Source organism: Triticum aestivum, chromosome 5B, assembly GCF_018294505.1.
Source record: "Triticum aestivum cultivar Chinese Spring chromosome 5B, IWGSC CS RefSeq v2.1, whole genome shotgun sequence".
Classification (NCBI taxonomy): Eukaryota; Viridiplantae; Streptophyta; class Magnoliopsida; order Poales; family Poaceae; genus Triticum; species Triticum aestivum.
Genome location: NC_057807.1, coordinates 560,382,909 through 560,396,097, shown reverse-complemented (window position 1 = coordinate 560,396,097; position 13,189 = coordinate 560,382,909). Strand labels below are relative to the sequence as shown.

The following is a 13,189-nucleotide window of genomic DNA, read 5'->3' as shown; positions in this document are numbered from 1 at the left end:
AATGCAGAATTTTTTTCACAATTGGCAGTAAATATATGTATATATACAAGCATGAACTACAAACTGTAGCTTGTAGAATAAAACAATATGCTACTTACTAGCTTCCTATAATTGGTTCACCACTCTGTAGCACATTCCTTTTGCCTAGTTTCTTATAATCTAAGCTGTACAATGCATAGTCCTCTTGTACATGAACTCTTTTATAGTAAATATAAATAAGGATTACAGTGGGGTTCACAGGTCAAAAGAAATTTAGCAAATCTGGGGAAAAGCAACGAGTGTTTACAGATTCACAACATAGTATTCCAAAACACCACACTGCATTCCCTCCATAAGAGAGAAACAAAAACCAGAGAAATTCAGACCGTGTGCATCTTCTTTACATTTCTATGCATGCAAGTAAAGAAAAGAAAAAAGTTCATAGACCGACCAAACCATTGTACATCTCCACTGCTAGGGTTAGGATGAAGATGGTGTTTCTTGATTCTGCGCATTGCCAATTTTAAGACCATTTACCAACTGCTTGATCTGGTCTCCAGTGAGAGTTCCATGCTCGAGAAGGGCGTCGGCTAGCACATTAAGCTCGTTGCGGTGCGCCGTGATAATATTTTCCGCGTTCTTGCGAGCATTGACCAGTAATTCTTTCACCTCCTCGTCGACCAGGGCTGTCGCTTGCCAGCTCAAGGTTGCCGTCTGCTTCCCATCATTGTTGCCGTAGCAAACAGGGCCGATCCGCTGGCTCATTCCATACTTGGTGACCATGTCTGTCGCCAGCTGAGTCGCCTCTCTTAGACCAGACAGGGCGTCAGAGCTCACCTCGCTCTCTCCAAATATAACCTCCTCGGCCACCTTGCCGCCCATGAGGATGTCCAATTTCGCCAGCATCTTCTTCCTTGAGAATTTATAGGCATCTTCTTCCTCAGGCATCTGGATCACCATGCCTAGAGAGTTTCCCCTGGGGATAATGGTAGCCTTGTAGATAGGGTGAGCGCCATCCGTGTGGATAGCAACAAGGGCCCTCCCTCCTGTGTGGTACGCAGTCATGTTCCTGCAGTTATCAGGTATCACCGCCGATTTGCGCTCGCTGCCCATCATGATATTGTCCTTGGAATATTCAATGTGATCCATCGTAACAGCTTCTGACCCATCCTTGGCAGCCTTCAGAGCAGCCTCGTTCACCAAGTTTGTAAGGGCTGCACCTGAGAATCCCGGTGTCCCCCTCGCAATGGTCATCAGATCCACACCCTTGGCTTTGACCTGAAAAAATAAGAAGATTTGTAGCGAAAGATCAAAGTCTTGAGTTGAAGATTATGAAGACGCCTTATCCTTCTGGACAGAGTATGTACCTTTGACATACAAGCCTCTAGGATCTGCCGCCGGCCCTCAACATCTGGATTAGGAACCTGAACATGACGGTCAAAACGCCCGGGTCTAATAACGGCTTTATCTAGCGACTGTGGAAAGTTGGTCGCTGCGAGAACAATGATACCGTCATTCTGCTTGAAGCCATCCATCTCAACGAGCAGCTGGTTCAGAGTTTCCCTCGCCCCATTTCTGTCATTTACTTGCCTTTGCCCAGCGATGGTGTCGATTTCATCGATGAATATGATGCAAGGGGATTGCTTCTTTGCTTCACTGAAGAGCTCCCTCACTCTTTTAGGCCCAACACCCACCCACATCTCCTCGAACTCGCTGCCGCTGCGTGCAAAGAATGGGACGCCAGCTTCCTCGGCTACAGCTCTCGCCAACATGGTCTTCCCTGTGCCTGGTGGGCCAGCAAGCAGAACACCCTTTGGAAGCTTGCCACCAAGGCTCGTGAAATGCTGCAAATTAAGCATGCTAGGTAAACAATTCGATCAACATCTAGTCTACAGAAACAAAAAGGAGAACCGAATTGCATCAGGCTGCATACAAGTTTCTTAATTGGTGATGGTGATGTCTCTCACCTTGGGATTCCTTAGGTAGTGAACTATGTCCTCGAGCTCAGCTTTTGCTTCGTCAACTCCCTTGACACCACAGAATCCCGTGGTTGATTTCATGGACACGCTACCTTTTTTGGCGTCAACGTAACTGGACTTCCTGCTTAAGTCTGTGGTCCCTTTGTTCACATCATCAAAGTCACCGCCTTTTGCACTGACATCACTGGGCTTCGTGCTTGAATTTGTGGCCGCCTTCTTCAAATCTTCCACGGCTTTGATTATATCATCCAACACTTTGTTCACTTCATCCAAGGTACGACTTTTTCCAGTGACCCCCTTACTCGAATCATCCAACACTTTGTTCACTTCATCCAAGGTACGGCCTTTTCCAGTGACCCCCTTGTTCGAATCATCCAACACTTTGATAGAAAAATTACGATATTCTTCATCCGTGCCTAGCTCATCCGATCTGTTAAGCATAGCATAGAGCACAAGGCCAAGATAGGCTGCAGTGGTCCCCATCACAGTCCAAAAAGCTATGTCCAATGGTTTGGACGGGTGGACCGATTCTGACTTAGCAGTTCCTCCTGGAGAAAACAAGTTGCCAAAAAAATTGCGCGCCGGTTCTGACTTAGCAGTTCCTCCTGGAGAAAACAAGTTGCCAAAAAAATTGCGCGCCGGTTCTGACTTAGCAGTTCCTCCTGGAGAAAATAAGTTGCCAAAGAAATTGCGTGCCGGTTCTGACTTAGCAATTTCTTCCGCAGAAAACAAGTTGTAAAATAAATTGTGCGCTTCTTTTTTCGTGGGAAAAGAATAACATACAGTTAGCGAAAGGAATGCGTGAAAAGAAACAGCGGGTACCTCGAGTTTTGAACTCAGCACTGATGCGGGCGTTTATGTACTTGGAGAGAGCTGAGGAGTCCAAGGGATTCTGCGTTTCAAACTCTCGTATAGCTTCTTGGTCATTAATCTCTTTAAGAAGAGAATCGGCTTCAAAGCGGGCCCGTGCCCTCTGTTCAAAATAATTTGACGTGTATCTCCTCTGTAGGCTTCTAAGCACACCGCCTGCATTATTAAGCATCATCAGAGTTAAAAAAGAAAACTAATTAGTCATCTTTTCAAACCAACAAATCAAAGTCGATCGCAGAAATATAATGTGATATCTGTATGATCAAAAGCAGGATATTGGGCAGCATAATTAAGTCTTGTTTTCTCTGCGTGTGTGTCATCAGTGGCGTATCTAGGGGGTGGACAGGGTGGTCCATGGACCACCCTGGAATTTCCCCATAATCTATATAGCATAGAGAAAAATATATTTTTATAATAAATAAATATATTTATGTGAATATTTTGCATTGGTGGACCACCCTGGCATGTTGGGCTAGCTACGCCACTGTGTGTCATGTCATCCTTCCGCATCAAAAGTAGTATAGTAGCAGTAGGTGTCGGCAGTTGGCACATAAGTAGATGGATTAAGAGGGTGCTGGGATACAAGGGACTATTTTTAGTCTGACTAAAAATGGTCTCTTTTAGAGGCTAAAGTTCCAAGCACCCCTGACTAAAGAGAGGCTAGGACTAGTCTTGAGGCTAAAATCTTTTAGTCATGGGAAACCTACTAAAATATGTATTAGCTCTCTCTCTCCTCATTTAATTCCTCTCCTTAGTTCTGGATTGAAGGGTTTGGAGGATAATAAATGCTCAATAACTAGATTTTAGTCTCTTTAGTATTTGGATCCAAGCATGGGTGAGACTAGCAAGTTTTAGTTCCACTACTTTTAGTCATGGGACTAAAACGTATCCAAGCATGCTCTAAAGCAATGATGAATGCATACCAGCGGCAGCGGTTGATTTTGCGGCCGCCGCTACCTCCCCGCGAATCACGTTTGCCAATCCACGCCTTGCAAGATGCGTCCCAGCCTGTGACACAAGCACGCAGAGAAATTGAGATGACCTGAACATATGGTGGTATTCAATTTGTTCCCCTAAACTGGCAAGCCCTAGATCTAAAAAGGGCACCACTCTGAAACGCAGAGATGCGGTTCAGCATCGATGAGTAGCCTTTTTCTTTTTTTTCTTTTTTGAGGGAAATCCATGAGCTAGCTAGCTAGCATCAAGCACATGGAGGAACACCTGGCATTCCTTTGGGCTTGAAGCCCCATGTTTGGGCGAGATCATTCATAGTGATAGAAGAAGTAACACAATGAAAGGAAAGGAAAGGAAAGAAATACGTGCCCTGGATAGGACGAGCCGGCATGCCATGACGGACAGGAGCAGGACGTGCTGCGCAAGATTTATTCAGCCCGGTCGGTCGAGAGAAAGAAGAAAGGAATTTGTTTGGGATTTGCTTTTCTTTGCCTCGTGGAGTACAATTTGTTGTTAATTCCTACAGTAGTAGATTCCTAGATGAGATGGACTGCGCAGTAGGAGTAGTATTTAACCGCATCCATCGATGAAACGTCCCGCTTGTTTCTATCTCTACTCTAATCTGGCTATGAACCAAGGCAAGGCGAGGGCAGCAAACAAGGACGGACTCCGGGCGCCCAACGAACCAAGGAATCTTGGTGTGCCACACCCATTCCCCTCGAAAATTATGCCGTATCTGGAGAGGAAGATTCACCTGCGACGAGGCCGCTGCCCCTCCCCGGCCAGATCTGGGCTGAGCCAGCGTCCAGCGAGGGCACGGCCGTCACCAGCGGCAGCAGCGCTCCGCCCGCGAGGGTTGGAATGGGCGGCGGCCGGGACCCTGACTCAAGATTTTGGCACCTGAACTCGACCTCAAGAGGAATGCTTTCGGATCGGTTTTGCACGGACGGAACCCCGGCGTCAACTCCTCAACTTTGATTTGATTATGATTATAAAAACAAGTCTAAAACTTATAGCTCCTTCAAATTTTCTTTGGCAACTCTTCTAACTTTTGTTTTCCGAATTTCATTTCAACTACATGCTTGCACACATATTAAATCCAAACTTGATAATTAAGGTTCACACAATCCACAAACATTGCAAATTGAATTATTCAAGTTCAAACACGCAAAAGGTCCAATGAAGTAATAATCCAAATGAAGAGCATGTTGAAGCACAACAATCAAGTGCTCAACAAGATCATCTTGAAGCAGAGTATGAACTTTCCGGTTCTTGATAACTTGATGACTGCGAGGAATCTATGTATCCTGTTTGCATTGTGTTGGCATGCCTCTTATCTTCAATGATGATGTTGTGCAAAATAAAGCAACATATCATGATTTGCCACAGGACATGTGGCTTCTAATACTCGACACGACCACGTACAATGCCAAAGCACTTTTGAAGCACACCAAAACTCTTTCAATATCCATTTTTGTGGACTCTCGACGTGTTGCAAGGTGCGCTCTCTTGTGTTTTTTTCCATAGGCAAAGTTGGTTCTCTTGTGCCTTGAGGACGTTGGATTGCCTTCACAAACATCCACCAAACCTGGAAAAGGGTCCGGCCAGACCAATATAGCCACCATGTCCGCTCAAGAAACGACCAACGACATCCTAGTTGAGTGGAGGAACTCTTCGGCGACGACTCCAAAGGAAAAGGCACCATCATGCCATCGTCACCGGTAACTGATCCCATCAGAAGCAAGGCTTTCGCCCAAAGCCCTTCGCCCCAGCACCTCGCCAATCCCCAGGGAAGGGACCCAACCATTGCCAGCAGAGACCACACCGGCAATGTTAGACCATGAAAACTAAACTATATAGAAGTTAAGCTAGGTCCGGCTTACTCCTTAAAATGGAAGCTTAATTTGAGTTCGACTAGAGACGTTCTAATGCATGTGAGGTCCTAACTCTTTCGTCCAAACGTCAACTGAGTTCCAATTCTATCAAAATGCACATCATAGTCCCAAATCTTTTTTAAGTAGTTCATCAGAGGTCCTTTGAGGTAAGTTCGAAAGAAATTTACCAATCTTGGGACACACGACATTCATGTAATTTGAGATTCAGAAGCAGGAGTTTTTACAGATTCACAACACAATATTCCAAAAAATACGCTGCATTATCTTTCAGACCTGAAAAAGAAAAAAAATCAGAGATCTCTAGACCGTGCGTGCATCTTCTTTACATTTGTGTGCCTAGCTTATCCGATCTTTTATGCGTATTGCTATACGCACCGTAACCCGTGATAGCTCCCATGGACAAGATGAAAATCCAGAAATCCCTTGTCATTCGATCATTCGCCGCTTTGAACATGTTGACCGGTTCTGACTTGACAGTTCCTCCTCCGGAAAACAACAGGTTGCGGAAAAAACTGTGCGTCGTGTCGACTGGTTCTGATTTAGCAGTTCCTCCTGCAGAAAACAAGTTGTAAAGCAAATTGTACGTTGTTTAGGCAATGGGATGGGAAAATAGTACTCCCTCTTCTGTGAACTTTTATAATAAAGGTGTTTACAGATGGAGTAAGAGTTAACGAAAAGAAACGGTGGGTACCTGCTGCGTGAGGGTGGCCTCGTACCCTCTGACCAAGAAAGCTCGATCCGTTTCTCCTTTGTAGATTTGTAAGAATGCGGCCTGCGTTATTAGGCATAGGATTCGAGAAACAAACTTAATTAGTTCCTCCATGGCAAAGAGTCGGCCAACAAGGCGCAGAATTCAGTATTGTAATGATGCCTATACAATCGAAAGCAGAATATATTCGAAAAAAATTTAAGTCTTTATATTTTTCTGTGCGCGCCATCCTTGCGCAGGGGTGATGCTAATCTTGTCAGTGTTTTTTTTTTCCGATTTGACCGGGAATTAGCAGTAGCTAGTTGTTGGCAGTTGACACATATGTACTAAAGTTAGTACAAAGTTGGGTCATCTATTTTAGAACGGAGGAAGTATGTAGTTGGACTGAAGCTGTAGTAGTAGTTCTTGAATGTGGCGGAGGGAGGGGCAGCAAGCAATGCATACATACCTGCGGCATTCGATGATTTTGCGGCCGCCGCTGCCTCGCCGTAGACCACAGTTGCCAGCCCACGCTTTGCAGGATGTGTTGCAGCCTGTGACACAGACACGCACGCAGAAAAAGTAAGACAAGGCCCGTGAAAATATAATGGTAGTATTCAACAACCCCCTAATATTAATTGGGGAGCCCTAAACCAAACCAAAGAGTCAGTGGCACACTCTGAATCGCATAGAGACGGTGCTTTCTGTGTTGCGGATTCAGCATCGATAACAAGTACTCCCTTGGTCCTAAAAATCTTGTCTTAGATTTGTTCAAATACGGAGGGAGTACATGATCGACGAACAGGGCGAGATGATGATGATGATGATGATGATGATGAAAGAGTAGCACAAGGGAAATTTTATATAGAATATACCGCAGAAAAGACAGAGGGAAATAAATACCCTGCAGAGGGCGAGCCGGCATGCCATCATCGACGGACAGGGCGTGCTGGAGATAATAATAAGAAAAGAAAAGAATTGCTTGCAATTTGGTTTCGTTGCTCGGCGATGGATTGCTGTTGTTATATGAAGATCGATCGATCCGACTCTAGCAGGAACAGACCTGCGCTGCGCGGCAAACCGGCAACGACTCGCTAATCTTTGTTTGTCTGTGTATGTATGTAGTTGTAATCGATCACAACACGGCCGCCATCGCAGTATCCTATTCCTATCAGGACGAGGTTTCCAACGAATCTATCTAGGTGGACAAGTCAGGTGATGGCTAGCAGGCCATTCCAGCTGCGGCCATTGGAGAGCTTCCATTGGAAACGCGCACCGTGTCAGCTGGGGGACAAGAAGACTCACCTGCGACGGCCCCCTTCCCGGATGGATGTCGGCGGCTCCCGGATCTGGGCCGAGCAGGGCTGCCACGAGCGGAAGCGACGGCGCTACTCCGCTGCTCCTCACCGAGGTCGGCCACCATCCCGGCTGCGAGGGTTGGGGGCAGAGGCCTGGGCGGGCGGCTGACTCAACTCAACCTCAAAAAGAATGCCGAGCCTAACTGGAAAATACACTTTGCTTCCTCGTTGTATATGCACCCTTATGGTGATTTTTTTTAATATTTTAATAAAAAGTCAAAATAGGTAAGAACTATTTTGACAAAACACTTGACTTACTTTTGCACTGATATATAAATGTCGACAAAAAAAAAATAAAAGTTGACCTCACAGCAAAAAAGACAAAATTTATTTGCTATTATAGGTCACTATTCATACTATTTTAGTAAAAAAATTGTCTTTTTTGAAAAGAAGTCCAAAGGATATTTTTTTTTGGATTTTATTTCTCACGAGTACAATAGAAGGTCAAGTTTATTTCAAAAATATTTTCAGAAATTTTTGACTTTTTGTTGAATTACTAAAAATTTTTCTCATATAGGGTGCATATGTCCCCATAGACCAAAAGTTCCCCTCCGAGTCTAACTGAAAAATAGAGCTGAATGGGGAGAAAGCGTATTTTAGCCTTACCGCTTTCGCTTAAGGGAACTAATAGGCGCTGGTCGACTGGCCCAAATTTAGACCCGTCGCTGCACTGTTGAATCATTCATAACTGCCACCCGCGCTCGCCTCTCTGCTGCTTGTGCTCACCGGCCACCCGTGACAAAAAAAAGTGCTCACCACTTGCCCCATCTCTGGTCACCGTGTTTCATTGATGGATGCAGCTTGCCTGCCGCCGGTTCCAGCGCGCCGCACCGTGGTTGCAACATCCCTGAGCCACCGCCTCAGCTTGTCGGCGTCGTTAGGCTCGCACCACCATGTCCTCCAGCAAAAATGCAAAAACACAGAAACTCCATTAGTTTGTTGGTGGTAGCAAAATCACATGCCGGTTGCAGCAAAAAAAAACATTGAATCCAGCAAAAGACGCACCGTCATGCAGGCCGCTGCAAAATTCTTGCAAGTTCCAGCAATTCTTTTTGCCGGTTCCAGCAAAACCCATCTTGACGCCGTCTCGTTGCATCACCAATCAATAGTGGTTGCAACTTTTTCTCCGCCCGGTTCCAGCAGAAAAACCTCTGGTAGTAGCACCGCACCTCGTTGTCTTCGCCCCTGGCAGCTACTGGTTGCAGCAAAAATGGGCGCTGGTTCCAGCATCTCCAGGATCTGGTTCTAGCAAAAAAGCTTCCGGTTGTAGCACCGGAGCCCCTCTCCGTCTTCATGTCGGCACTGCTGGTTGTAACAACCCATGACCACTGGTTTCAACGTCGCCGGCTTCGGTTTCGGCATCGCCGGACCCCCTCGCCAGCACCTCGTAGCTTCTTTTCGTTGGAGGAGAGAAGGGGGTGGTCGAGAGCAGCGGGCCACATGGCTGCAGCACGCAGGGAGAGAGGGGCGAAAAGATAAGAAACGGGGCTCAATGCAAGGTGGGAAGAGGATAAGTGGGTGGTGGGCAATGTGTGAGCCAGGAACCCTACAAGTGGGTTGTATGTGCCCCCCTACGATCGCGCGTGATCGCATGGCGCGGGCTCGGCCGGCCGAAAGCTTCAGCTGGTCAGCTGGCAGCAAATGTTTCCCTTTGCTTAATGTATGCAGGATTGACTTGACCACCTGAAAACACTGTAGCAAATGCGACAACAGGAAAAGCCTGGATGAAGCAACCAGCCGGCATGGTTGAATCGAACGCTCATGCTTCTTGTTTGTGCGATGAAGTGGGTGACCTTGTCGGCGCTGTCGCGACAAAGAAGTTTCTCATGAGCCCTATTGGCAATAGTTAACGGCCACACCATGGAAAGGCATGCCTCCAAAGCGTGGCTTGAGCTTTGACAACCTACACACATTCATCCAAAACACAATAGTGGTGCAGTGAGATTGTTCGGAGTTTGTCGCATTATACTTTTTTAAATGATGTTATTATAGTAAACGCCTCTTCAGGACACCGCGTAGGCTTTCCATAAAAAAATTTGGGATCGACATATGTGAGGTTTGAAGTTTTTTGTTGTTGTTGAAGCGAACGCAAGGCCTGAAGTTACATGTGTGTATTTTGGGTGCAGTGAAGGCATTACATACATACATATCCATACACAAAAACTACATTTGTATGGCCTGGGATGATTTGAGTTGTTTCTCGGGAAGAAGTTACATTTGTTATCGCCGATAACAAAGTTGCAACCAGCTGCACGTAGATAAAGGTTAGAGGATCCGATTAGAAGAACTTGCATATCAGTTGCAAATATCCTAAATAAGCCGAAGATCCACCAATAAACTTGGGCTGATCTAACCTATCCAACACCATACACATACATAATGCTCACATCATGTTCACTCTATGTATAGAACTTAAAATGACTTGTATGGCTTCTCGAGTCCATAGGCTGAGCACAGACACGGTGTTACAGCTACACATATTAGACATATCCATATCAGAAAATTGTGTTAGCCTGAACCATTCAGGTAATGTTACCATAGGTCATATCTAACCATGAAATTTCATAAAGAGATCACTTTAAAAACAAATCTCTATGACCAGATCAAAGTATCCAGATTAAGAGGTTGTATGGCTGTGCTTAGCAAGTAAACTCATGTTATGTCATATAGTTCTAGCGACACAATGCATATTGAACTTCAGTTATCTATGGCAAAACGGCTTCAGACGCCCAACAGGAAATTAAGTGGTAACTTAGCACCAGACATATAACAGATTACAGATGACTAAAACTTTAGGCAAGGAGGTTCCTTGATATGACTCGGAAGAAACTCTGGCAGTGTTTGATCTGCAGAATCTAAAGAAACTTTCATCTACATGTGTGGTACAGTATACATAGACAGGAACGGGGTATTGTTTTTTACAGCACTGCTTGCGGTTTGCAAAGCCAAAAATGGCATGACGCCATGAAAACCACAGGCTACCAACAACAGTACAAAAAGTAGTTCCTGTTCTGTTAGGAGCAAGAAAGATGTTTCCAGACTCTGCTGACTACACGATTTCGGCAGGAAAATATAGTTTTCTCATTAACGGACGTGACTAACTTCCGGACGGTAGGAATTTAGCGATAGGTACGGACGATCAACCGAGTATTGAGTATTGATGCATCGAGGGTACGCAGCCTGGTTCTTTGGTTCTTTCAGGTAAATTCCACCTCCCTTTTACCACATATATGCATGCATGCAAAAAAGACAAAATTGATGATGTCATCCTAAATTCCCTTTAATTTCGAAAATCAAAATGTTTTGTAGCTCAAACCGTCAGTCCGATTGAAAAACCGTTTTCACATAAAGGATTCGTCGCGACGAGACCTTAGAAACTAGATCCCATGTTGATATGTTCCGACGACTTTATTTTTTTAGGTAAAAGTTTACCACACCTATGCAACGTAAGTTATCACGGGTGTGGTACATAAATTATCATGTTATTTACACAGAAAATTACTGGGGATGAAAATGGTTCCTTTAACCTTCTATTCACATGCACATGCGTGCATGCATTAGAGGAAGATATGAAATCTGATGTCATCCTAGATTCTTTCCTGTTTCATTTTAAAATGTTTTATATCTCAAACTGTTGATCAAATCAAAAAAATGTTGTCACGTAAAAAAATACGTCGCGGTGAGACCTACGAAACTAGATCCCATTTCATATGTTCTGATGACTTTTGTTGTGCAAATAGTTATCGTCCTGGGCTCAGTAAGTTATCAACTTTGATGTGTGTATATTATCATGTTATTTACATATGAGTTATCGTGGTATGTTTTCAACAAAAAAATTTACCGGGATAAAGTTACGGCGGTGTTTGTCCGGGAGTTATCATGTCCGCGCTTCGTATATTATCACGTTATTTACACATAAGTTATCGAGGGTATGTTTTCAAACAACTTCATTCCCCGCGGTCAAATGTTACCATAATGTTTATACGTGAGTTATCAAGTCTACGGTGTGTATATCACCTTGCTATTTACGCAGAAGTTATCGGGAGAGCGTATGGTTTCAAACAACTTCCTCACCTTCCCTCACCCCTGGATCAAAGTTACCGCGGTGTTTCTGTGTGCGTTATCATGTATACAATGCGTATAGTACCATGATATTTATAGGGAAGTTATCGGCCAAGGCTAACTAAGTTATCAGCTCTTTTGTGCATATATTCCATGTTATTTACACACGATTTACCGATGGGTGTTTTTCAATAGCCCCCCTCCCTATAAAAAGTTATCACATCTGAACTAAGTTATCAACTCAGTTATGCATATATTATCATGTTATTTACACATGAGTTATCGGGTCAAAGTTATTACCGTGTTTGTATGTAAGTTATCAGGTATGCGATGCGTATATTACCATGTATTTGCACAAAAATTACCGGGGACATATTTCTTCAACTTTATTTTGCCGGGTTAAAACTTATCAATGTGTTGCACATAAGTTATCAGTTTTGTGGTGCGTAAAATTACCATGTTATTCATCCAGGAGTTATCGGGAGTGTATTACAACAACCCGCTTCCCCATCAAAGCTCTCGCATTGTTTGTACATCAGGTGTGTGGTACGTAAATTACCATGTTCTTCACACAAAAATTATTAGGGGTATGTTTTCAACAACGCCACCCCCCCCCTCCCGCCAAAGTTATCACAATAGTTGTACGTAAGTTATCAGATGTGCGATGTGTAAATTACCATGCTAACTACACATTGACCTCATCGTATTAACATTGTCCGTCAGCACCATCGGGGCATTTTGCAGTGACACCATCATAGCCAAGCGAGTTGAATTATGTTCCACTCTAATAGCACTACATACATGTTCAATGTAATATAGAAACCAAAAGTCAACTACGAAAATTCCCTTTCGTTCACATAAGAACTAGATATAGAATAGACGGTTGTTGTGAAAATGTACTAATCCGACGACCAAGTATCAAATCCCTGAAGTACCTATATTTTTCTACTTTAATCAAGCATTAATTTTAGCATAAAAAAGCATGGCTGAAGTCATAGCCACTAAACGAGGCATTAACCCCATAAAAGAAGGAGCATGCACATGCACTATCGGACTCGCGGTCTATGCCTACGGCCACGGGCCGTCGGCATAGGCCCCTAAGCCGTCGGCATAGATCTATGCCGACGGCTGCCGTCGGCATAGCCCCGTCTGTGTAGATCACGTCAGCGTACTCCTGTCAGACCGTCGGCATAATAATGCCGTCGGCATAGGAGGGTATGCCGACGGCCCTGGCGCAACCGTCGGCATAGTTTAGCTGTCGACGTAGTTTTCCGTCTGACTGCAACGGACGGCGCCGCCAAAACTGCTGGCGGCTCAGGAGGCGACACGTGGCAAAGATATGCCTACGGCAAAGCCGTCGGCATAGGTTAAATCTATGCCAACGGCTTTGCCGTAGGCATATCT

General features: G+C 44.7%; 2 protein-coding genes and 1 pseudogene across 5 annotated transcripts; all 3 read right to left on the bottom strand.

The window, feature by feature from the left end:
- Positions 1–281: 281 nt before the first annotated feature.
- LOC123113219 (ATP-dependent zinc metalloprotease FTSH 5, mitochondrial) lies at positions 282–4,754 on the bottom strand. 3 transcript variants are annotated; one of them, XM_044534404.1, is made up of 6 exons: positions 4,537–4,754; positions 3,752–3,836; positions 2,781–2,984; positions 1,947–2,674; positions 1,347–1,823; positions 282–1,257 (listed from the first exon to the last, which is right to left on the bottom strand). In XM_044534404.1, the coding sequence occupies exons 4-6, from the start codon at positions 2,439–2,441 to the stop codon at positions 460–462; spliced, it is 1,770 nt and encodes a 589-aa protein (XP_044390339.1). In that variant the 5' UTR covers positions 2,442–2,674; positions 2,781–2,984; positions 3,752–3,836; positions 4,537–4,754; the 3' UTR covers positions 282–459. The 3 variants fall into 3 exon arrangements, with proteins under 3 accessions (XP_044390339.1, XP_044390340.1, XP_044390341.1); XM_044534405.1 differs by having other exon boundaries at positions 1,947–2,659; XM_044534406.1 differs by having other exon boundaries at positions 1,947–2,620.
- A 1,103-nt stretch (positions 4,755–5,857) lies between these two features.
- On the bottom strand, positions 5,858–7,846 carry LOC123116924 (uncharacterized). Of its 2 annotated transcripts, none has more exons than XM_044537792.1 (4): positions 7,671–7,846; positions 6,835–6,919; positions 6,369–6,449; positions 5,858–6,229 (listed from the first exon to the last, which is right to left on the bottom strand). In XM_044537792.1, exons 1-4 carry the CDS (start codon positions 7,786–7,788, stop codon positions 6,217–6,219), a joined length of 297 nt encoding a protein of 98 aa, XP_044393727.1. In that variant the 5' UTR covers positions 7,789–7,846; the 3' UTR covers positions 5,858–6,216. The 2 variants fall into 2 exon arrangements, with proteins under 2 accessions (XP_044393727.1, XP_044393726.1); XM_044537791.1 differs by lacking the exon at positions 7,671–7,846 and adding an exon at positions 7,269–7,458.
- On the bottom strand, positions 6,580–6,689 carry LOC123118030 (uncharacterized; annotated as a pseudogene).
- Positions 7,847–13,189: the final 5,343 nt, after the last annotated feature.

Bases quoted from the DNA above. Each gene is read 5' to 3' on its own strand.
- LOC123113219 (XM_044534404.1), bottom strand. From the start codon at position 2,441: ATGGGGACCACTGCAGCCTATCTTGGCCTTGTGCTCTATGCTATGCTT. The intron at 1,824-1,946 runs GTGAGAGACATC...CTTAATTTGCAG, and splicing joins ACTACCTAAGGAATCCCAAG to CATTTCACGAGCCTTGGTGG. The intron at 1,258-1,346 runs GTACATACTCTG...TTATTTTTTCAG, and splicing joins TAGAGGCTTGTATGTCAAAG to GTCAAAGCCAAGGGTGTGGA.
- LOC123116924 (XM_044537791.1), bottom strand. From the start codon at position 7,298: ATGATGGCATGCCGGCTCGCCCTCTGCAGG. The intron at 6,920-7,268 runs GTATTTATTTCC...TCTGTGTCACAG, and splicing joins GCCGGCTCGCCCTCTGCAGG to GCTGCAACACATCCTGCAAA. The intron at 6,230-6,368 runs GTACCCACCGTT...TGTTTTCTGCAG, and splicing joins AGGCCACCCTCACGCAGCAG to GAGGAACTGCTAAATCAGAA.